General features: G+C 50.3%; 2 protein-coding genes across 2 annotated transcripts in view; both read right to left on the reverse strand.

Annotated features, from left to right (window-relative positions):
• Positions 1-23,603, reverse strand: part of LOC119096559 (calcitonin receptor) — a 151,871-nt gene that overhangs the window by 67,522 nt on the left and 60,746 nt on the right. The window contains exons 3-4 of the mRNA XM_037219464.1: positions 18,003-18,156; positions 3,299-3,412 (exon numbers count right to left, since the gene is read on the reverse strand). Of these exons, the coding sequence (XP_037075359.1) occupies positions 3,299-3,412; positions 18,003-18,156 (268 nt within the window). The remainder of the gene's footprint in view (positions 1-3,298; positions 3,413-18,002; positions 18,157-23,603) is intronic.
• LOC119096560 (sphingolipid delta(4)-desaturase DES1-like) lies at positions 379-1,579 on the reverse strand. Its single transcript, XM_037219465.1, has one exon. It carries the CDS (start codon positions 1,508-1,510, stop codon positions 524-526), a length of 987 nt encoding a protein of 328 aa, XP_037075360.1. The 5' UTR covers positions 1,511-1,579; the 3' UTR covers positions 379-523.

Genomic DNA, 23,603 nt, shown 5'->3' on the forward strand with positions numbered 1-23,603 from the left:
GTGCCTTGAATATCCTGGCCTCATTTTCGACGAGGTTAGAAGATAAAATGATTAAATGGCGCGTGCTGTTTTTCAATATGTGCCATTAACCTGCGTAGCAAACCTGATATTGTACGGAAGACAGCCGGTAAAGCACACCCATGATTTCCACTCATCGACAGACATCCACCATCTTCGGGGAGAATTCATCCCACGTATTTCTCTATGCCGGAGGACACCTGCCAGAAACCGGAGCAACCACTGGACTGCAGCACCCCGCATGCTGTATTTACTATTGAGTGCTCTAATTTCTGAAATGTGTTGTACGACAAAACAGTTCAGCACATATTTGTTATGCCAGACAAAATCGATGCCGAATGCCCAGTTCAAACGTCATGATCAGTAATATTCGTTGTTTATTGCTTACGTCCCTCAGGCAAAACATGTTTACGACGCACAGAAGGCCGCCATCTTCCCACGTCTTCACCGCGTTTCGATCCGGTCGAATGGATTGCGCGACTCCTAAAAAACTCCTACAACTTCTTCAGTTGTAAAGGTCGACGCGACCCTGGTTGGCCTTCTTCTCCCGCTTGATGCGCGAGTACGGGCTCACGTCATCGCGGAGGACGAAGTTGACGAGCGTGCCGACCCAAGAATCGTGCGTGGGCAGGTCCTTGTAGAACTCGGGCGCGATCTTGGAGACCATCGGCAGGCGCGAGCCGGGCACGGCCGGGAAGTCGTGGTGCTCGTTGTGGTAGCCCTCGTTGAACGTCAGCATGTTCATCCAGCCGTAGTAGGAGTAGGTCTCGTTACCACGGTTGAAGATGTAGTGCTCCGAGATGAGGTGTCCCGACATGGGGTGCAGGCCGAGTCCCATCATGAAGCCGCCCAGCAGGTAGAAGAGCGCCTTGCCGCCGAGGAAGTGGTAGACGAGCGCGTCCGCCGACAGCTGAACCACGATGTTAGCGATCTCCAGCACCGAGAACGGCTTGGGCCGGATGAAGACGGGCCGCAGGAAGTAGGTGATGGGCAGGATCATCAGCCAAACGATCTTGCCGAGGGTGGAGCTGAAGAGGCGAGCCTCGATCGGCGTCGGCAGGTCCACGTCCAGACCGTCGGTGCCCTGGTACCGGTGATGTTCCATGTGGTACTTCTTGTAGGACACGGCCAACGGCAGGCCCATCGGCAGGTTGGCGAAGATGCTGAACACCTTGTTGGCCGTGGCGTGGTTGTGGCCGAAGGCGAGGTTGTGCGCCAGCTCGTGGATGGCCAGCAACAGCGAGTGGTTGATGGTTCCACTCACCACATACGTCACGAGCACCAGCCACGGCCAGGTCAGGTGGCGCACGTAGAACAGCATCGCCGCCTGGATCAGCACCTCGACCGTCACCATCAGCGGCATGTGCAAGTCCGACCCGTACAGCTCCTTGATCTGCGGGTACTTGGCCAGGATGGCCTTGCGCCGGATGGCGTGCGGCTCGCCGCCATCCGTCCAGTAGAAGTCCTTCTTCTTCCTCTCCACGGCGACCATGCTGAGTCGCTGAGGATGACCTCCCGTCACTGGCAATCGCCGGGATCGACAGGGCAGGCTCTCGCCGCGCGCGGCCTTTAAGGGGACGGCGGCCGCCTGCTGACAGCAGGTGTGTGAACAGCAGACCATCTGGCGATGCTTAGCGCCTAATGCCCGCGGGCGATGTTCCCAAACAGGGCCGGGCAGCCGGCGACACCTGCGGCCATTATGTAAGGCTGCTCACGGCTCGCCAACTGTAGAGGACTCCAGCGGTGATAAGTGAGTCATGATTACACCTGGCACAATATCACTAAATATCTTAGGCTGGTCTTACAGGACCGGAGCACCGTGACGTGTTCATGTTGCCACAGTATAAGACGTCAACGACAGGCGACAGAGTAGTGGGCAGTGTCAAAGTGGGGTGCCCCATCATGTTCAACAATGTTCGGCAACGCAGAGATGAGCAGGCGCCGGCTGCTGTTTGCTACAGTATACTGATCCGCTCACCGATCCTGTGCGGGCCCCTATCTCCATGTCAAGTCTAAACAGGGGCGTGATTCGTTGGTATGCGGAAAGCGCAGTATCAAAAAGCGTAGGCAACAGGAACATTCGACCCTTCCGTTCCGCGGCGTGATGCCGTAAACTGAGCGTAAGTCATGTGGAAGTCACCATAGATCGTATTTATGTTGCCTGGATGGCTGCATTATTGGCATTGTGGGTTTGCGGAACTATTCTGATTATATCATGGTTCGGCTATTCAGCCCGAATCAGAGCCGTCGGCAGAGAAGAGACGCAGTTACAATAAATGCCAGCAGCTTGCAGCACTTGGCGTGCGCTGTCACCGATAGATAAATGCGTTGGGGTGACGCACTAATGCTTGACCACATGTTTCTGAGAAACCAGGTCTCCAAGGCATCTCAAAAGTCTTCAGCATTCCAGGCTGCCATCAAGGTGCTTATGATCACCATGTAGATAATGTTCCGTTTTTGGCGGTTAGCTAAATCACCACAATACTGCAAGACGGCTATTCCAACTTATCACCAAGCCATGGGCGCTGTAGCTAGGCGAACGAGTCGCATATTTCTAAGATGCCAAAGTCAGATAAGTACTGAAAGTCCATCACGTCAATCTGGATAGCAAACACCCAGAGCAAAGCCTGCTGTCAGGGCACGGCCCACGCACTTTACGAGAAGCAGCCACGAGCTCGGAAGCGCTGCCGTGGAGGAGCCGCAGGATCTTACGCAACAATACTGCCGGCGCACCTGACCAACCGTTTTGTCCCAGGAAGCTTGGTGCTTTCCGTCTTTCCAGCTTTCAATGGCCAGCGTTTTTACTTAGCAGTAAGGTGCACGTTCATCCCGAGAGCCTCAATGCATTACCTTAATGAAAATTTCGCGAAAGCGTGCAAAACTAGGTGGCCGACACGGGCGACGCCTTTGGAACAATCTCGCTGAATGTCCCCGCCAGGGATACACATTTTATGAGGTTAATAACGCAGCCCTTCAAGTACGCCTCTGTCAGGATATTAAGGCTTTCATCACCATCAAGAATGAGCACCGGACAATGCGACCAAATTACAGCGCGGCGGTCAAATGCAATGTCAGCCAAGCTCCACTGGACCACGGGATCACTGGTACACGTGGATCGTTAAGAATATTGTCTCCCACCGAAAGCAGCTGAAGATAAGTCAACACAAGTGATACGACACAAGCCAATGTAGAAGTCCAAGCTTGGGTGCGGCCTGTGGTCAAGACCGAGCTCGCGCGACACGTGCCGAGGCTGTGGTTGCTGTCAGGGTTCTCTACTCACGTCTGTGGTCCATGCCGATGACGAAGTAGGGGCAGCTGACGTGACTGACTTCGCCAGGCTTGGTGTAGTTCCAGCAGCTCCAGCCGTCGAAGATCCGGGGACAGTACAGCTGACCTGCGGTACGGGAGCGCAGATGAATGCACGGCCGGTCCTGGCAGACATGGCCTGTGTTCGATCCTTGCCTCGCGGAGCTTTCAGTGCGCACGCTTAACACGCGCCCGGATGGCCGGTCGGATACCCTTCGCTCGGGTGGGGTCATTTTGACCCGCTGAGATCTCAGGAACGAGCTAAGAGAGCTAGAGACACCAAGTTCACAGGGTGTGTTGACCTGTACGTGAAGTCACTTAGGTCAAAGTTTGAAGTTCCTAGGTCATGAACTCCTGGTCAAATAAGGTCAAACAAGTTCGGAATCCAGGCTGGTCTCTAAAGGGTCTCCAGAACTTAGGTAACTGTTTGTATTCGGTGGTCACATTTCGGCTGGACCACCCCACACACAACGGCGAACTTCCGCACGCAACGCCGACAGGGAGACTCACCCTACGCGCCCGAGCAGCACCTCTTATTCTCCTCCCAAGTATCATACCCACAACACGATCTGCGTGCGACTGGCCGGCGCCACCGTGACGCACCCCTGTCGGCGTACCTACGGGGTAACGCACCGCCCCGAGCCATGACTGTTCTCCTCACTCAGACATGAATCATCGCCCCACTCGGCTTAAATGCTGACGCACTGTCTCGGGGCATGGTCTACCGCTACACTGTTCTATGCAAAAAATCACTTGCTCGTCTACGGTTAGTGACCTTGTTTGACCTTTTGAAGGTCATGGTGAACAATATCATACAAGGTTGCTTTGAGTTTTGCGTTCGAGTAAGCGACAAAAATTACGCCAGGCAGTATGCATCCAAAAACAAAATGCTTATCTGGGTCATTTTAGGATAGTGGCCAATTCTGACCTTTCAGAAGTGCATGGGAGATGTATAATGTTGTTCCTGTTACCAATGAATTCGAAACGAACACAAGAAACCATCTTATACAGCAAGGCCTGGAGAAATAAAACGGATTAGCTTTGACCTTGGTCACACCTTCAAAATTGGCCTTAGGCAAATGGAACTCATCCACTAAATTTTTGCGTTTCCTAAGAAGGTATTTCAGAGATGCATGGTCTTGTGTAACACTCCACTGTTGCATCAGCTTGAACGATTCCCCAGAAACTAACTTCGTGGAATCCATGGCCTGAATTTTACCTGCCGTAGCTTAGCGACCTTACAAGGTATATCTAAACTTTTAATACCAAACGATCCGCTATCAAATTTTCTACAGCTACGCAAAATTCGGTACGGCTGCGCCGCGCCGTTCGAAAACCATTTTGGAAAAACCTTCGGGGGGGAATTTGAAGCCCCCCACTCAAGCGCGTGTTAAAGAAGCGTGCGTAGAGCTGATGACCTCAGTGTCTGCTTGTAAAGTTAGCATTCACTACGTTTCAATGGAAGATCTCGCAAGCACAAACACCCAAATCGATGTACGTAGGCCATACACCCCTCTCCGCTAACGGCCCAATACCTCCTATGATTACAATAGACTGATAGCGTACGTAACGTAAAATAAAATAACAATTGGCTGAATACAGATATTCAAGTGCGTTAAACACATGTCACATAGAGTGGGCGCACAGTGCATATTTTGTGGACAATGACAACTGTCATTTCAACCTTCGCCCCATGTGCTGCTGGGAAAACTACAGGCGGCAACGAAGTCTAGTCCAATCTGACAATACATAAAGAGGCCATTAGCTGGGCATGTGGCGGTAGGCCACGTCGAAAACTTTAAGGGTTTTTTGAGGAAACCGGCGTCATCTATCGAACAGTGAAACGAGTAAAAAACTTGCAAACTCTGACCAAAGCGCCAGAAACTTTGTTCCCAAGCTGCAAGAGGCAAAAAGATGTACACAACACGACAGAATCTAATACAAATACACAGTTAGGGGCTTGCTTCCAAAATGGACTCGCGTTTCGGTCAGCTTCGGCCAAGTTTACTCGGACCTCACAACTTTTAGCCGTGGACGTTGCCGGAGACTCGCTAACTCGCTGACATCTTCAGCTGACGGTCACTAGTGAATGCCCACCGAAAGAGTTCGATTGAAAAGGCAGCGTGCTCCGGGACATTCGCTGAGAGGATATCTTCCGGAAAACGAAAATAACGTAACTTTACTATATGCTGTACGGAGACCTTCCTTATTTCAAAATATGACATGTGAAGCACCCCTGCAACGCTACGTGTCTAAGCCCATCACGTCGCATGACCGCATTTCATGCCTGGAAAATGCTCCGCTGAAACTGGAAAACATTCAGTGATAAGAAAGCCTTACCATCAAGCACGTTCTTAATGGCTATTTTATCCTAGATGTGACGCGGATGGCAACCAGGGTTTCAAGTTGGAAGCTTGGTTGCCATCCAACGTCTTGAGGGAGACGAAAAAAGAAGGCTACCAGATTTGCAGCTCCTTTACTCCATTGGCGGTTTTCATGAGATAACTTGTCACCGAGTACTTTATGCAGCAGTTGAAAGCACTTTGAAAGCACCCTTGTTGAATTGGAAAGGATCCAACGTCATCAGATAGCACACGTGTTGCCTAACAGACAGTCACAAAATATGTCATCCAACAGAACATAAAGCCTTGTTCTTCAATGAAATCGCTGGGGGTGTTCTCCTTTCGTTGAAAAAAAAAACGTTCAAACGAGCAAAACCCAACGTGTAACACGGGTTTGGGCTTTTCTATCAGCAGTTAGGCTCTGCCGGCATGCAATCATATGGACATTCAGTGGTCACTCTTATCTCTAACAGGAAACGTCCTTTTCATGCAGGAAGGAAACGGTCATTCTTTCACACGCATAACCGCTAGTAGTGCCAGCAAGTCCACTATTGGCCCCTAAGCCAGAAGAATATCATTTTTATCGGCAATGTCATGCTATGCATCAGCCTTCAGGGGATGATGCAAAATGTAGCATACCAGTATGTAAGAGGCAACAGTGTTATAGTAAGCAATTATCAAAAAGGAAATTGAAAATTGGCTCGTTAGAGCATGTTCATGCCAAAGTGTGTGAGAGAAAGACGTTATTATTTGGTTAAGAGTTGAAATGGACGAACTATATGTCAAACTATACGTCTTTTTTCCCCGTACGTGATGCAACGTGACGGCATTCCGTCACAAAAAAACACGAGCCGTCGTTTCTCTTGGGCCAATCTTGTCAGCCTGACACGCTACGAGATAACAAAATTTCAACTTTTTATTTCCCATTCCGTTACCATGGGACTTCTCTCGCGCTGGTGTACGGGCAGGGTGGCTATCGCGTTTCATGAGACTGTCTGACCATCCAGCCGACCCTCTCTGAAAACACAAATATCAACTGCCACCTTCCAGCCGGCTTTCCTGCTGATGTCTTTCTAGCATCAGCGTTCCGACTGCTGCGGCGGCCGGCAGCCGACCCGACCTCGGACCCCGGGCCCCGGCAAGGTCGTGCGCTGATGACGTCACCCCCATCGTGTGTTGATGAAGGACGCCGGCGCGCCGCCGCGGCCCGCCCCCACTCGGCTGTGATCTGCCGCGAGCCTCCGGCCTCGCCACTCGTCCCGCCGCACTACGAGCGGTGGAAGAACGCATCAATCGAGCTGAATGAGCCATCGCCGGTGGTGATCACCGAGCAGCGCACCCGGCGGGGCGGCGCGTCCGCTGCTGACAAGCGAGCTCAGTATGCGAGAAGCCTGCTGTAATCCGCACAAAATGTGTCGCAGCCGCTGAAGATAGCGGCCTAATAAAAGAAGGCAGCGCTTCAGCGGTTAAAAGCTGGTAAAGCTAGGCCAGTATCGGTCATTGTCATTTTGACGGACCTGTATTATGAACGGACTGGCTGGGCGTGTTATGCTTTTTCTTCCAAATTACTTCCCTTATTCTGTCAGGCTTCCAGAGCAAGCCGCAGGGATTGAGCGTCTTTAATCGGGTCCGATCTGATTGAGAATACTGATTGTTTCCAATGCCCGACGAAATCTCTCCTTAATGATATAAGTACAAGCGCTCTTGTAAAATGCAGGCGTCGGGAAAATTAAACAGAGAAGTAAGTGTTGAGATGGAGGAGCTCGTGATCATGATAAGTTTTGAACCGAAAACGTAAAATGGAGGTGACTTAATAGATGAAAGAAAAAAAACCTTTTCGAATGGATGGATTTATGGGATCAGAGCTCACTCTAAGCAGTACTTGTTGTGCGTGCCCTAACCCCTACCATGCGATCGTGAAATTCCAGGTCAACGGTAGGGTTTGGTGGCGAAAGTTTCACGTACTGCAATATTCGGCGTGGGCTGTCCAGCTTCATAACGTCACCTGGCTGTTAGCGCGGCCGCTGCCACCGGCCGCAGGTCATACCGGTCAAGGCCGAACAGCAAGCGCCTTAAGGTACTCGAACCCGCCCGGCACTGGTGGGTGGGTCAGAGAGCAGGCGTTCCATCCAGATGAGATGTCGGGACGGACAGCTGATGACAAATAATGATGAACTGGTAGCTATCATTATGACAATAACCGGCCCTCAATATACCCGGGGTGCTGATGATCATCATCAAACTTTCAAACACCAAGACGTTATTAAGGGGAGTGTTCTACACTTATGTGGGGTTTTGAGCTGAAATAGCCATCTTGAAGATTTTTCGGTACTGTTCACAATCCTGCCCTCAAAACTTAAGACACTCAAGTTTCTGAGTTATGCGCCCGCGAAACGGGAAAATATGTGCGTCGAGGACAATATTTCAGTCGCCTAGGCATTCATGACGTCATAGTAACGTCATTTAAATCCTGGAATTCCATAATCCATGCAGCGATCAAGGCCAAAAGATATGATTATCGAGGTGTTTATGTCTGGCGTTCGAGAGCGCCATTTACAGAGATAACGGCCGTCAATTGGCTCTCAATCAATGTTGTGCAAGGTACGATGACGTAATCAAGCCATGACGCATTGAGGATCATATTCACTAGATAATTGTGTTGCCCAAAGCAGCCTTATCAGCCTAAAAGTATACTGGTTATAGGTGAGCTTGTTCATCATATCTGATGCTTGCTTTAAGATCTTCAAACGTGAAAGGTTTAATTTAAGCACACATCCGTTACAGGTAAAACATTGACGTTTTAAGCCATACTTATGGTCGTGAGAGCACAATAGCTTATCATGTGTACAATACAAACAATAGCACGTCATGAACAGTTTGAGCTCGGTATGTGAAAGCTTAAGCGAGGTTGAAAAGTTGTGTTTTGTCAAAATAGCCGGCGCTTGTCTGATAGCGTCGTTTAACCACTGCCTGTTCCTATAGCGAACGTTGAAAATTGTAATGCAATTTCCCAACTCCAAACGGGATACAGGAAGCCGGTGCAATTTAGAAACTTTATACCGGGAAGCGGTACGGATGCACAAGCTGACAACGTTCTTGGGTCAGAAAATTGAGCCAGACGGTTCATAAAATTGTGTTAAGCGGATGGCAACACTCCACCTGGTGAAAATGAAACACGTGACCGAGATTTCTGAAGTATTTTCGTGAAACTGGAGGCAATGAAACTCTGAACGAGCTTATTGATAACTTCGTTCGTATGTTTATATAACACTGAGCCGTGTGTTTTAATTTGTGCAACAAAATCATGTCCCACGTGCGTTTGTTGCCCCTTGACTGCTAATGCATGTTTCCTGACTTCGTCCCGGCACCACCTGCCGTATTTCGCCATCAGCCGCTCGGGGGTTACGAGTAAGGACGCTGATGCCGCAGGATCCGACTGTCGCGTCGGAAAAATGAAAACCGTAATCGATTGCTGTGGTGGTCGCACCCATGAATGTTGACTGCACAACTGTCTCGTGATGGATGACACCACAGTTTATATGAGTGAGCAGTGAGTCATGCAGTGAGCTGTTTCTTGAATATCTCGTTGAGCTATGTCAGAGATTTCTTCACCTTTGGTGGAACGTATTAATGCTTTTCCTAGGTTCATCAAATCGATTATGGCTAAAAATTTGTCAGACTTGCCGTTTTCCAAGCACGCTAAAAATTGCGCCTTTCGTTCATTTCAAGTACTACCTTAGGACTTCTGGAAAAAGCGTGGGAAACACCTTGGAACGAAGTTCGTTAATCACAGCGTTGTGTCCAATATTTCACGAAGGCTGAGATCATGTCTGAAGCCTTCTGTTCTAAGGGTGACCTTCCCGTTCTCAGCAGCCAGTAGCCTCGTTTGCAACATAAAACGATGCTGTCATCTCCAGAAACCTGGGATGCGGTGCAGTCCGGAAATACTTTATTAGCTAAGGAACATTCTTCGCTTTGCTTGGGGACCTCCGACCTCACGAGATCAATGCCGCAGCCCCCTTCCCCTTTCCCCCAACCTCCCTCGGGTGTGCCACTGTTTCATAATGTTGCGAATTCCTTTAAGCAATTCCATAGAACGTATGGCCATGACGTATGGAACGCGTGGAACTGTGTGGACCCCATGCCACTTAGTGGAAGACACCACAGTAGCTAAAAATATTCTGCTTGAGAAAGCGTATTTCGTGTTGGACCTTTCTAAGCCATTCTGACATTTGCGCCCTCATAAAACATGCATTCCATTTATCTGATGTTAGGCTTCCGGAGTTTCAGACAATGTGAGAATCCTAACAGGCACTTCGGAAAGCCGAACTATCATGTGCTCTGTCATGATACTTCCCTAATAAGGAACCGTGCTTGCAATGCAAAAGTGCGACTCATATAGCGTCATGAATTTTTGTTATGATGTCATTTTAATTTGACAGATGCTATGCACAAAGCCCTTTGTTGGTCAGGGCACAGCAGCACTGCCAGCTAGCCGTGCCTTGAATTGAACTTCATATTTTACCGATGCAGTGTTCGCCAGCATTTGCTTCACCGAGAATGACTCCTACGAAAGTCTGCCCGCACCTCCGGGGGCCAATAACGTTGAATTGTTACTTTGAAACCAATTTACCATCCCACGGATAACTCCTGTCAACTTTTATTAAAGGCGGTTTTCACGAAACACCTGGAGCAGACCACACCGGCTGGGAATAAATCAACTTTTACCTGGCACCTGAGCCAGCGTGCCGCTCCTCCGACTCCTTGATACTATGCGTGCCGACTTAGCCACTTTGGAGTGTCAGAGACCACCATCAGCCCTTCAGAACCGCTGACCTCGTGCGCAATGCACGTCAAACTCCGCTGCAGCGGAGAGCGCGGCCACGCGTCGCGCCGCGCTCGTGGGCGTCTGCTCAGCGCCGCCCGGTGATAGAAACGGTAAAACTTGGCAGACGTCCGATGAGCCGCCGTCGATACCACGGTAAATCCGGCGGCCGTTTGCGCGATATATTGCTGCCGGCTGCCGTCGCCTTCTCAATCGGACGGGGCCGTTAGCCTGCCGGCGCCGCCTGGGTGCAGCCGCCGGCCGAGCGCGAGAAAGCGGCCTCGTGCAGGCTCGGCTCGCGGCGGCCAGGTGCGTAGTATGCTCAGGGGCGGGCATACCCACCTGTTTACAACAGCACGGCGGGAAAGGCGGACCAGCAATCAAAGTACGCGACGGGCTGCACCTAATTAGATGATGGTCACCACGAAAACACCCAATCCGACCCAAAGAGCCGGGGTCACTCAGCGTGGGCCGGCTCGGGCAAAGGACACAGATGGAACACCTAGCTAATGCGAAGGCAATTGCGTCTGAGCGCTGTGTTAACGTTAGGAGTGCTTACGAGGCGGCAAGGACGACTAATGATACCAGTGCTTTAACGCCGTAATACAGCGAGCTCTTTTTGACTACCAGGCGAGAAGAGATGAAGATCTGGAAGCTTGATAAGTGTGACTAATGGCACCAGCTCACACTGCGGTGCCGCGTCGATTGGGACGAAATCGAAAGTGGGAAAATATTGTCTGGATCTTTGAGCCCATCATTTGAAGCTTTAGTTTTACGAAAGGATTGAGACCAGATGTTAGCAACATGGGTGGAATAATTGTTCGGACTATTGTCTTTGTTCGACATTTCGATGCAGTGCTCATGACCCCGAGTGTACAAGATTAGGCGAAAGATAATGTAAAAACATAGCGCGCATTTAAGATAAAAATGTTTTAAATCTGCGCAAGCTTCGCATTTCATCGTTTGTTCCAAACGAACTCATTATTCCATCACATTCAAATTATTGGTTTTTCTATTTTGGTTGAGCTTTTTTGGTTATTTGATTTTGTTTGAGTCAAGTTTTAGGTTATTTGATTCTGTTTGATTTGGTGTCTGCATGTCTACATCAGCCTTCTTTTAAGTTTAGTATGCATGGTATCTCTATGAGCTGGTGGTTTCGTTGCTCGGTAAGCCGGAGATATCACTGGGGCAATAAGTATACTTTTCTGCAGCTTTGTGTCAGGTTGCTCGTAGGAGCCTGTGATGTTAGGTGAAAGTATCTGCTGTGATTGCTTTGTCTCTGGTGTCTCCACCGGAAGCTATGCCGATGCCGATGCCGTTTTCCTTCTGCTGTGTAGCTCCGATTTATGGGCTGCGGTGGTGAAAGTTCGGCCCCTTGTCTAAAGATTGTATGGCGTCAGCGTCCATTGATGCTGCATTTAGGGTTTGATGTGCGTAGTTTTTCTTAGTGTTAGGAAAATCTACGTACTTCTCTTAAAACTAAAGACCAATCGAATTTTTGGGGCTTTGCCTTTCATGTGTCTTAGGGCCCTTTACATAGCACCATCCATCGGGTGTTGGTATGTGAGAGTCTGAATGATTGTTTATTTCGACACATGCTTACTGGCACAGTGTTAACAGATTTGCGCACATTTCCTGCCCCTCAGGGGCTTTACTTTTGTAATAGTACTTTTTGCTTGACCGTATTCACTCGCGAAAACTGTATCACTGGGTTTCACTCATGAAGCGTCCAGACTATATATATATATATATATATATATATATATATATATATATATATATATATACCGACCTTCAATATGCCGGGAGGTGCTGGTCATATGGGCATCAAGCAAACACGGTGTATATATATATATATATATATATATATATACACCGTGTTTGCTTGATGCCCATATGACCAGCACCTCCCGGCATATTGAAGGTCGGTTGTACACAACTTGAGAACTCGTAATGCCTCAGAACCGGAACCTGACGACTTGTATACCAGGCTTGTATCGCTATATTTTGAAGACATCTTGTTCATATCAAGTAAGTGTCTCATGCCATTCACTCACGCCAGCTACCTCGAGCTGCTTGCGGACTGAGTGGCATGTGCCCACCAAGACGGTTAACTGCGTACGCTGACCCTTGTTCGCAGCCTTTTTGGTGCTGATTCCGGCACTTCCAAGTGGAGCTTGATAGCCGATGCAAATGTTATAGGCATCGATCGTAGCAAAATATAAGTTATTTAATACAAAGATTCAGCAGTTCGCGTCTATTCTGAGCCGTCGCCCTCCGCAACAACCAGCAGGGCCTACACATCCAAAGTCTGAGTGAGTTCCACATCCGCTGGCGTCAATCCGCTCCATCCAAAGGACGAGCCGCGCGGTCAGCACGGACGGCTTCGGACGACGCGCCGAAGGTCCATTCAAGGGACATGGCGCGCGGTCAGCACGGACGGCTTCGGACGACGCCCCCTAGCGGGCGGGTACCAGGCCCCGCATCTGTCGCAGTTCTCAGGCGTCCTCCTCCGCGGCCCCAGTTCATAACTCGCCCGCCGACATCCATCACCGTCTAGACGAGCTCGTGGCTCTGCCGAAGAGCGTCGGGACAACGCGCGAGCCAATCAGCACCGTGCCATCGCCAAGCTGGACGAGCCGGCGACGACCATGCACCGGGGCACACCGACAAACGGAGTCGGCGGGCTTGCGTAACGGCACCGGGGCGACGGAGCGTCGTGGTGAGCCGCCGAGGGCTGCCCCGGTTACGCGGAATTGAAAGACGGGACACTGAGGTCAACACGACAGTGTGCGACGATCGGTAGCACAGTTAGCGAACTGCGTCCAGTTGTGAGGCTCGCTTTGAAAGGGCGACTTGAGTTGCCACGCATGCCCCGAAATCAAATGGCTCTCTTTCACAATGTACAGGTGGTCTTTAGTGTATGTATAAATATTAATATGTATATATATATATATACATATATTTATAAATTGCATGCATACATGAGGAAAAATATGCAAATATGTACATCAACGAGCAGCTCTTCGAGGCGAGAGCTTGCAGCACTTTAGCTCTTAAACTCATCCCCATTGTATGAGGGCCACCATTTCATCAATGCTTGCAACGAAAGCCATCGAACTCGGTCACTCAAGCCGTTAGATCTTCGTCGGAAACATACGATGATTATCGGGTTTTTGGGCGCTAAATGTCGAAACATTAACAGTGCCTTCCACGCCGTTCATAATACGACGGTACACACTGGTGCACAGCACACCATCTCGACCAGTGCTTAGAACACCGATCGCCTTTGGTGAGGAGTCAAACAAGTCTCGTCGCCACGCCATCAGATGAACAGCTTGACCACCTGCATGTTTGTTGAGTTGAGTCTCTCCTCCGCTGTCCGCGACAACACTTGTGCTAGCTGCTCGCGAGATGCGACATCGCGTCTCGCTTCTTGGAACATCGCCTGCAGGCGCCGACCGCACGTGCTTGGTCGACGCGGCGCCGTCGGTAATGGCTGGGGCGGCGCGCGTCCGTGACCATCTCGGCAGCCGGCCGCGACACCCAATCATCGTCACCAGCGACGACATGGCGGCCCGCCTAGCATGGTCTGCACACGACCGTCATGTCCGGCGTTCCCGATAGCGTAATTCCACTCTGGCACGTGCAGCGCGGCCGGAGAAGCGCGACGAGGGGGATGCTGGTCCGCGCCCACAGATTTCCCGGGGGTGTGCCCCGCGCTTCGCGTGAGGCTCGTGCTGCCACCTGGCGGCTGGACGGCGGCCAGTTGCAGGAGGGTCCGGCGCGGCCAGCCGGTCGCCCGGCGGCACTCTCGGCGGGCGGATGCTGGCCGGAGTTCCAATCTGCGCAGCGACTCGGCCGGGCGCAGCTCCGGCCCGGAAATTCCTGGACGTCTTCAGGCGAGCTTAACGACCCGTGCGACGACTCGATGAGCGCGGTCGCGTCTCGTCGGACCACAGGCCCCGCTCTCGGCCATCCCCGGCTCCGGATAAGCTCGGCTGAGATCTCTGAACCGCACAGCCCATCCGGCAGTCATCTCTCTCGATGACAACTGTCAGGCTCACGCCTCCGATTGGTGCACATCGTGCTGGGCGCAGCACATGACAGACGCACGCGCGTCCTCCTGGTGCTGAAGTCCACTGCTTGGGGTGCTTTGACGATGTTGGTCGGTGCAGAAGACCATCAGTATTCGTTTGAGTTCTAAAGAGGCGACGAAGTTCTGTGCGGCTGGCTTACTGGCTCCGCGTTGGTGATGATCAATAAAGCACCCATTTAGACGGATGGATGGATGTACTGATTGGAAGACAGTAGCGTGCACACGTAGGTTAGGTCACGTTCACGTCGAAGTCACAGATGGGGTCAGTGTGAAGGCGGGATGTACAGATAGATGTAGTTCCGTCTGCACTGAGGTGGTCGTTGGATAGAGCAGCGTTCTGATTGGAATCCCCAAATGGAGTAAAGACCACTTTGTTCCAAGCCTGCAAGTGCCTTCTAATGGTCTTCATTGCATCGTTTGGCGAATGAACCACTAATGGTCACTTAAGGGCCTTGGGTCATTATTGGATGGACATGTTGGGGCGCTATTGGACAGCACTGGGGTGACACTAGGCGGAGTTGGGCTAGTCTTACTGATCGCAAGGCTGGTTCACAGAGCTCTGAAGCCGCGTGAATGCCTGACTCGTAAGAGCCTTTCTGTGTATCTCGAGAGCATTCGCCATATATATTATTATCATTCCACCACCTACAAATAACTTACGTCATTAGCATGGCAACATTTAAAGTCCGATTGCCGAAAAAATGACATAGATATAGCTTGCCAAAAGTCATGTATAACGGAAGCCAGGATATTGCTGACTAAGAGATACCATGCAAAGCTCCCTCCTAAGAATTTAGGCATCGTCTGAATCTTTTTCAGGTATAATAAAACACATACACACACGCACACGCACACGCACACGCACACGCGCACGCGCTCGGTGCGCAGCTCAGCAGAAGAATCTGCAACCACACAGACGTTACACAACGGACAAGGTTACCACTAGCTTTCGCACGTGGCAGCTGACATTTACCGAGCCTGGTGCTCGGATGCCTCCGTCCAGCCTGGCTCGCTCTGCAGAAGGTCAGCACGTGCGGCATCTGCCCGCTGTGACCGTCCTCCCTGACCTGGTTGGGCCACACGTACCGTCGTAGCTCGCCGACAGGCACCGTTATGACGACCACCAACCGTTGGAAACCACAGCACGTCGGGAGTGAGCCGCCCCGATTTCGCGCACACCGGGCTAAATCAGAGACTCGGAGCGGCTAACTCTGCCGTTATGTCCTGGGATCGGCGTGAGCTGTCTCATGTAAGGCTGAATTTGTGACCTCCTCCCACATAGACGCCTGCAGTAAGGAACCGATCCGACGCAAGATATGTGAGCCACAGGCCACATGTTTATCTGAGCTCTCTCTCTCTCTCTCTCTCTCTCTCTTCTCTCTCTCTCTTCTCTCTCTCTCTCTCTCTTCTCTCTCTCTCTCTCCTCTCTCTCTCTCTTCTCTCTCTCTTCTCTCTCTCTCTCTCTCTCTCTCTCTCTCTCTCCTCTCTCTCTCTCTCTCTCTCTCTCTCTCTCTCTCTCTCTCTCTCCTCTCTCTCTCTCTCTCTCTCTCTCTCTCTCTCTCTCTCTCTCTCTCTCTCTCTCTCTCTCTCTCTCTCTCTCTCTCTCTCTCCTCTCTCTCTCTCTCTCCTCTCTCTCTCTCTCTCTCTCTCTCTCTCTCTCTCTCTCTCTCTCTCTCTCTCTCTCTCTCTCTCTCTCTCTCTCTCTCTCTCTCTCTCTCTCTCTCGCAGCGTCTCTCTAGAAGTGTCTCTTGAAAATATAACATTAAAGGTGGGCACGCTGAAACACATGAATCAAGCGCATGTGACGTTATGTTACGTCATGAAATAAATATTGCTCGTAAATTGGGTCTCCAAGGACATTTTTAAGCTGTGCCCTGCCCCTAATTACGAAATCTTGCACAGGCCACAGGGTGGATCCAACATACACGTGCTGTTCGGTGTTAACGTTTTATTGACATTGCAATGAAAACAATGTATTTGTTTGTGAAAATGGCACCATACAATTTTGCACTCCACTGAGCTTTTTTCTGTTACTGACGCTGCTCCTGAAATGGAGGTGTATTGAGCTCCTGAGACCATTTCGCTGCGATCTGGGTAATATTGTAATGATGGCTCTGGTCCCTGACGTAATGCGCAGGCTCGGCCCGCGGTGCGACGCCTCCAGACATCGCCGGCCCCGTCGCCTTGCTCCAGGAAGCGTTTGCCAGCGTCTTGTAATTACATTTTGAATGCATACACCGTCGACAATGTTGCATGCACCGTCAGCGGCATGACAGCAGCATGTCCTATTTAACTTGCAAATGTCTTATCTTACAATTCAAGGTGCACCAAGCACTCGAGCACTGTACCTTAGTCTGGCAGCGGCCGTGTCTTACACCATAAACTGCTCGCACCTGATGCCCACCTTGGGCCTGAGATCTAAGACCGTGACATAGTTTACACAATGGTTCATTTTGTTTGGGACAGACAGTTAGTATGCATATGCCAGCAAAGTTCGTAACCTGTAGGCATCAGGTAAGCCCACCTCTTGTTTTGCCCAAAATAAATCAAATGAAAGTCCCGGTCAGACCCTTGGTGGGTGAATGCAACGTCAACGAACCTGGCAAAACATTGCACGATTTTCTCTGGATCCTAGTATCTGGCGTGCACGTCCGCGACCCGGCCGAGAACGAGGTGGGGCCACGGCTTATCGTTGCATGCTTTACGAAATGTGTTGCATGCTTTAGTATTTTACATGTCTCTGTCACGTCTGCAATACAGACGTTATCCATCCACTTTTCGAAATCCGTTTGCTACGTGTTTTGTTTGTTATTTCCACTGGAATGTATGAAAGCGAAATACCATAAAGTAACGCAAATGAGCCGATGCCCACTCTGGATTATGGTAGACATACATGAGGAAAACAGTTATAGCATGTGCCTGTCACCGCGCATCGATATGAACAAGCATGAGTCACTGAAAACTCGCAAGATCGCTACATGTGTAGTGACACTGTGTTTTACACTACGGTGCGATCTATCTCAGGACGATGCTGCTGACAAGTGTTGCGTTAACACTGCATTTGGCAATTTCCGTTCAATGTGATTTTAATGCATTCTTGGCACATCCCAGCCAGTAGGTACAGATGCCCCCGTCGCCTTTGGGTACGTACACTTACGTAAATTTCCAACATAACCTTGTACGAGAAAAAACTAGCTTGGAGACTGTAGTGACAGGAGTCTTATCGGGAGTCATATATATATATATATATATATATATATATATATATATAATTTTTGAAGTGTTTTTTATCAGTGGCTACATATTAGTATCAAAGTTTCATTTATCTGATCAGAATGCTCTTTCCGTACAAATCAAAGCGACAACGCATGTGAAGCTTGCGTGTGCGTGCGCCCAGGGTCGCTTGACCTACCTGCATCCCCGGGCGGTAGTTCGGGCTGGTCCAAGCACTGCTCGTACCGCTCCTTGATGGCGTCGATCCGCCACTGGACCGGGGGCACATGGCCACTCTTCATGGCCGTGATGAGTGCCTCCCGCATGCCCGGGTCGCTCACGTTCAGCGCTTTCTGTCGACGGAGAGGAGGGAGAGTGTTAGCTTCGTAACTTTGCGGTGATTTTCGTTTTAAACTCTCGCGAGGTGAAGCCGGTTTGCTTTCCTCCTCCCTCCCCCCTCCCCAGTGTCATTCTGTGGTCTCCGAATCGACTCGAGTGATTCTAACAGACGAAACATGCACCGAAATGTCCGAAGTGTTTTTGTTAAGCTTTTGAGTTACACTTATATTTCGAACAACGTCATCACCACAAGGACAAAATGACAGACCATTTGCTCATTTTTGTTTCTTGTCAATTTGGCCTTAAACTCACGTGGTTCTTTCGCATTTCATTGTTTCGAATGCAGCCCAACTGCATTAATGTAGGTACGCCTTACGCGATGGCAAATGCAGCATTTTGAAAAGCCAGAAAACACAGACATTTTATATCGAGAGCCGTCATGATGCAAATCGTAGTGCTTGCTTGCTTGTTACATATCGCTTTAGTCGCACCCACCCTTAGCAATACCCTAGATTGATGACGTCGATGATTGATGACGATGATCGATACCCTAGATCGACGGGTGTGATTGAGGAAGCTGGTTCGGAAAACGTGTGTCTGGTGCGCCATTCACATGCCAAGAAATCACAGATTCAGCTCACCTCGTATATTTTGCATTTGGCACCACCCCTGTAACTTGAATCTACGTCGCTTTAACATCCTGACTCTGCTTGGATGTCTTAGCTGCCTGTTACCAATAAACAGTGTATTCGAAGTGCCTAGATTGTAATCCGAGTCATCAGATGCCTCAACACCTTTCAATTGATCTTACCCCATCACCGTCCTTATCCCCCTTCGCAATATTTTGTGTTCAGCATCGAAAATATCACCGGAGATTAGGTTACAGCTATATAGGCTGATTTCAAGCGTAACCAGTGTTTATTCATCATAGACCCCCCCCCCCCCCCCCCTGCGCGTGTTGTGAAGGCACGTCGATAGCCGGACGGACCTTGGCTCTGCGGGCTCCGGCACTCAACGGAAATGCTCACCAGCTGCTTGAATTAGATCATCACGACTACACCCACCCAGGTGGCCTCAAAACTCAAAACAAAACAGAGCCGTCAGCTCCGGAACGTCGACTGAACAGAGCCTCCACCCACCGGGCCGCACAGCATCGTGCGCCGGCCGGCGCCCAGCGACGCACGACTACCTAATCCCCTCGGTGCCAACCTCTCTTCAGGTAACATCGTCCCGCCACAATGCTGGGAACTAGGGTTTTCATTCCATGAACGTCACACACGTCACAGCAGGCACAGCTGATAAATTTAAGACGTGTTATTTCCATTGGCTTATGGTGATCCAATCTATACCGGACATAGTAGGGAGTTATTCATGATATACTTGATGGCGCGCAATGCTATTTTGTTGAGACGTCGGATTTCAGAAGGACGAAGTAAATTCATGCAATACGCGCAAATAACCATTGCACTTGACTCATCCTTGAAGCCCCATAGCTCACACAATAGCCAGCTGGTACATGTTTCCGAAAACCTCGCGATATGTCTTCACATAAATCCTACAAATCACGCCTGGAACATCTCCTGGGTCAGTTAGGGTGCCAACATTCTTTGAGAACATGCCAAGTTGATGGGCTGTACATGACATCAAAAACGAGACCTGAGGGATCTAAGAGTGCAACTGCGAAACCGTACCGGCTTCCGCGTACAAGAGGGGCTGAGTTTGCGGGGGTTGTTAATCTATCCCTTGCGTCATCGCTGCATACAGGCCATAGTGATTTTTGTATGATCAGGCGAATATTTCACTCCTACCTGCGCCCCTCAACCAGCCATCGATAAGGTCCCGTGATTGTTCGTACGAAGGGGCACCTGCGTCGGTTTCTTGATGTGAGGTTTTGCGCGGTTTTCGTCGCCCATAGCCGCCCATATTCCTCCGCCCTGGATAGTGTTCCTCCAAACACTTCTCAAAGCGAAATGGGGGCAATAGACGGTGGCCAGAATGCATCACATTGCTCAAGTGACAAGGTAATTAAAATAGCTCGGGCGGCGCCCGCAGGCTACGCAGTTTTGCAGAGCACTGGGGTCAAGCAGTTCTGCAAAGCGCTGAGCTGGAACGCCACGCGTTTCGTAGTATCCACCTGCGACCAGCAGCAGCAAGATCAACCATACCTAGAGATGCAAAAGTGTGTGTTGACTTTTCGTCGCGGACGTCCAATCGTTCCCAACGAAGGCTATGCACGGTATGTGGCGGAATCCGGTAAGCCACTCACGTGTACAACCGCAATGATTTACGACAGATCCGATGCATTTCATCGGTTGCATTGCTGTTTTAAGCACAGGATGTCTAGATACGAGCGTGAACACCTGCGATGTGGCTCCCTAACTCTCCCTCAAGGTCATGCGCCCTACTCCATTCACAACCCATTACGTGCACACAATGCAAACATCGGCCGGTATTTTCTGGAAATATTCCTAGCTCGCTTCCGGTTTCCTACATGCAAAAAACACATCTAATAACATGAAAATAACCAAAACTTCCACGGCTTTGGTATGCGAGAATAACAAGGAGGATGTTGCACGTGCAAATCAATAAATAAATCCGCGAACTTGGTTGACCGCGAACACCACGTTTCTTGTGTCCACTATCCTGTGTGCCGCGGTCATACTCAGTATGAAACAAGCTGTGATCAGCCGTGTGAATACAACGAGTGTGGCACATTGAGGTTGTCGAAGCCAACTCCGATTCCAAGCACGGTTACGCTGCTAGGTGAGAGGAAGATTTTTCCAGTTTGCTACGTCACGAAAGGCAAAGATAATCAGCTTGACAATGAACGGGGGGGGGGGCTTTTTGAGACACTTGCGCTATGGTTCGCCCGTAAGACCGGCCATTTGGAACCGGTTTAGTTCGGGCCATGCGAAACTGTACGTAGATGATGATCGGAGGTACTCAACCCACGCGGAGTAAAGCGCGTCAAACGGCGGGGCGATTTCTACGCCCTGGCCTCACGCGAGGCTGCTTGAAAAGGCTCTTGAGTTGAGCGAAGACCAGTGGCAGATTGAGCCAATTCTGGAGCAGACAGATGACATAGGCTTTGAGTGTGGGCCTGCATTAGCGTGCATGAATCTTGCAAAAGTGCAGTTGCCAGAGCTTGCGGTGGCTGATTTGGGGCCGATGTCTGAGCAGGATGTATAATCTCCATCGCCGAGCAAGGACGTGGGGTGGCAGGTGATTAACACGAGGGAGCCCCTGGTGAGTACCATTGAAAGGCTCCTGTCGTGGAAATCAAACTCCAGGTTTTCCAATCCAATGCGCAACATTGCACAGAAACATCCTTAACTTTGCGCCTCACTGAGTTCTTTGCATACGTTTTACCAGGCGCACCTACATGCACGCAGCAAGGCAACTCAACGTCATGCTGCATGCCCCGACAAGATTAAACAATGGATCATGCCTTGCATCATAAACCAGTCCTTCCATTACCGACTGTGTGGGAAGACAGCCGAGCACGTCTTCCACACAATGCTTCATTTGCCGGTTTTGAGAAGCCTGTGCCAATTCTGAACTCGTTGCGCTCCGTTTTCATTTATTCAATTTAAACTTCGTGCGCTGCCGTTTGACAAAAGTTGGCAAGGCGACGAAAACAGGGCGTCAAAGTGACACCGATTTTCGCGCCCCTCCCCCTCCCTCCCCCGTCACCGGCTGTGCACGACGAAAACATGTTGCTGCGTCTGTCGGCTTGCCGTCCGGCGACGCCGCTTGACGCCGCGTGACGCCGCGTGACGCCGCGTGACGCCTGGCGACGACGGCGTGACGAGCGGGGACGGAGCGGGGCATATAACGGCGTGGCGTGGCCGCGGCGCACGCCTGCGGGGATCGCCAGCTCTGCCAGACGACGTAGCGCCCCACGCAGCGAGATGAGGTTGGCCGTTGCCGTCCTGCTGCTGGCCATGTGCGCCTGCTCCACCGCTCGGCCCGGTAGCGGTAAGTGAGCGCCGGTCCAAGCCGCGCCCAGCCAGCGTTTCAGAGCAGAGGGCGGCGGCCCAGCTCACACTCGGCACAGGAGAGGCGGAAGTGGATGGAAGCTCCTGTGGTCTCTGTCTTACCCTTTTCGAATGTCATGGGATGTCACCGATGGGTTCAATTGCTCTCATAGATGTTGACAGTTCAATTGCTGCTTTTGATTTGGACGCATGCCTGTTACACTGTCTTCTGGTAATTACACATGCTTAAAATAAAGTCCCTCAGAGACGGGTGAACATTATCTCACCCCCCAAGCTTCCTCAAATCTGATGTCATTTGTGTCGTTTGGCCCACATGGCGGTGGTTTTGCATAACTTGCCGCCTGTCAGTCAAATGACAGTCTGAACAAAATATCATTGAATTTCCCTGTGCTATGAAAACAAAGCCTAAAATGGTAAATAATTTGGATTATATTTTGAGCGAACCGATTAAAACAAAATCAAAATTTTCACCTCGTAAAGATTTCCACGACATCAGATGCTAATGGAAAGAAGTTCTGTTAAGTACTGTGAAATAACGCGGTTTGGCACGAGTTTGTTAAAGGACGTTCTGACGTCTATGGTTCTGCATAACTGCAGCCCCCTATCATGCGTACGATAATTGCATTAGTGCAGCCCCCTAGTCATACGTACGATTGTTGATGCTTTTTGTTGATTATAATGACGGACGCTAGATAATAGTTTGTACCTCTTCTTCGCTATTTATTTGTGCTAATTAGTATCATCGCATATAGACAACGAACCCAATTACGAATGCATAGCATGGCGTAGCATCAGCCTTGCAGTCAGTTACATTCAACAGGTCGATTTAAGTGGAAGAAATAAGTCATATCATCCCTGGCCATCCCAGTCCTACGCATCTTGAAGAGCTGTTATCCTTGTTTAAGAGGAATGTGCGAAAGTATGAGTATGTGCGATCCTGCTTGTGTGAACACGTGTTGCTGAAAGCAGGCGCACGACAAGACGGACTTCTTAGATCTGTGTTCGCTCGGACGAAAGGTGCAACCTAAGGCTTAACGGTGCGGGATAGCTGACTTCAAGCGACCATCGTCACCAAATCTGGCTGTCGACCTTCTCGTGGCATATGCTAACAAACTACACATAGTCCTGCTGGGCACGTCAAGATTTAATAGATCGCACACTGGGGTTAGATACAATGGTGCTGTAGTCGCCCCCACATGAGGCCTACCCAATATGGAATCTAGGCACGTTCAAGACTCGTACTGGAATCTTTCTCAACGCTTGAGTCGGATGCTCGCTGCTCCAGCTGAAATATAAAGTCCCAACATCCTGTCGGCCTCTGAGGTCGTGGACTTAGCCTGCATTGCGAAAATCGATTTCAGGCCAGATAAGATGCGCAAATCGAGAACTGCAGTGTGGCTTAACAAAACAGTACTGTCCACTGGCGACATTTTTATCATTTTCCGAACATTTGCCGCAGAAAT

Source organism: Pollicipes pollicipes, unplaced genomic scaffold (assembly GCF_011947565.3).
Source record: "Pollicipes pollicipes isolate AB1234 unplaced genomic scaffold, Ppol_2.1 Scaffold_4295;HRSCAF=5057_pilon_pilon_pilon, whole genome shotgun sequence".
Lineage (NCBI taxonomy): Eukaryota > Metazoa > Arthropoda > Thecostraca > Pollicipedomorpha > Pollicipedidae > Pollicipes > Pollicipes pollicipes.

Excerpts from the sequence above, each read along its gene's own strand:
- LOC119096560 (XM_037219465.1), bottom strand. The coding sequence starts at position 1,510 with ATGGTCGCCGTGGAGAGGAAGAAGAAGGACTTCTACTGGACGGATGGC.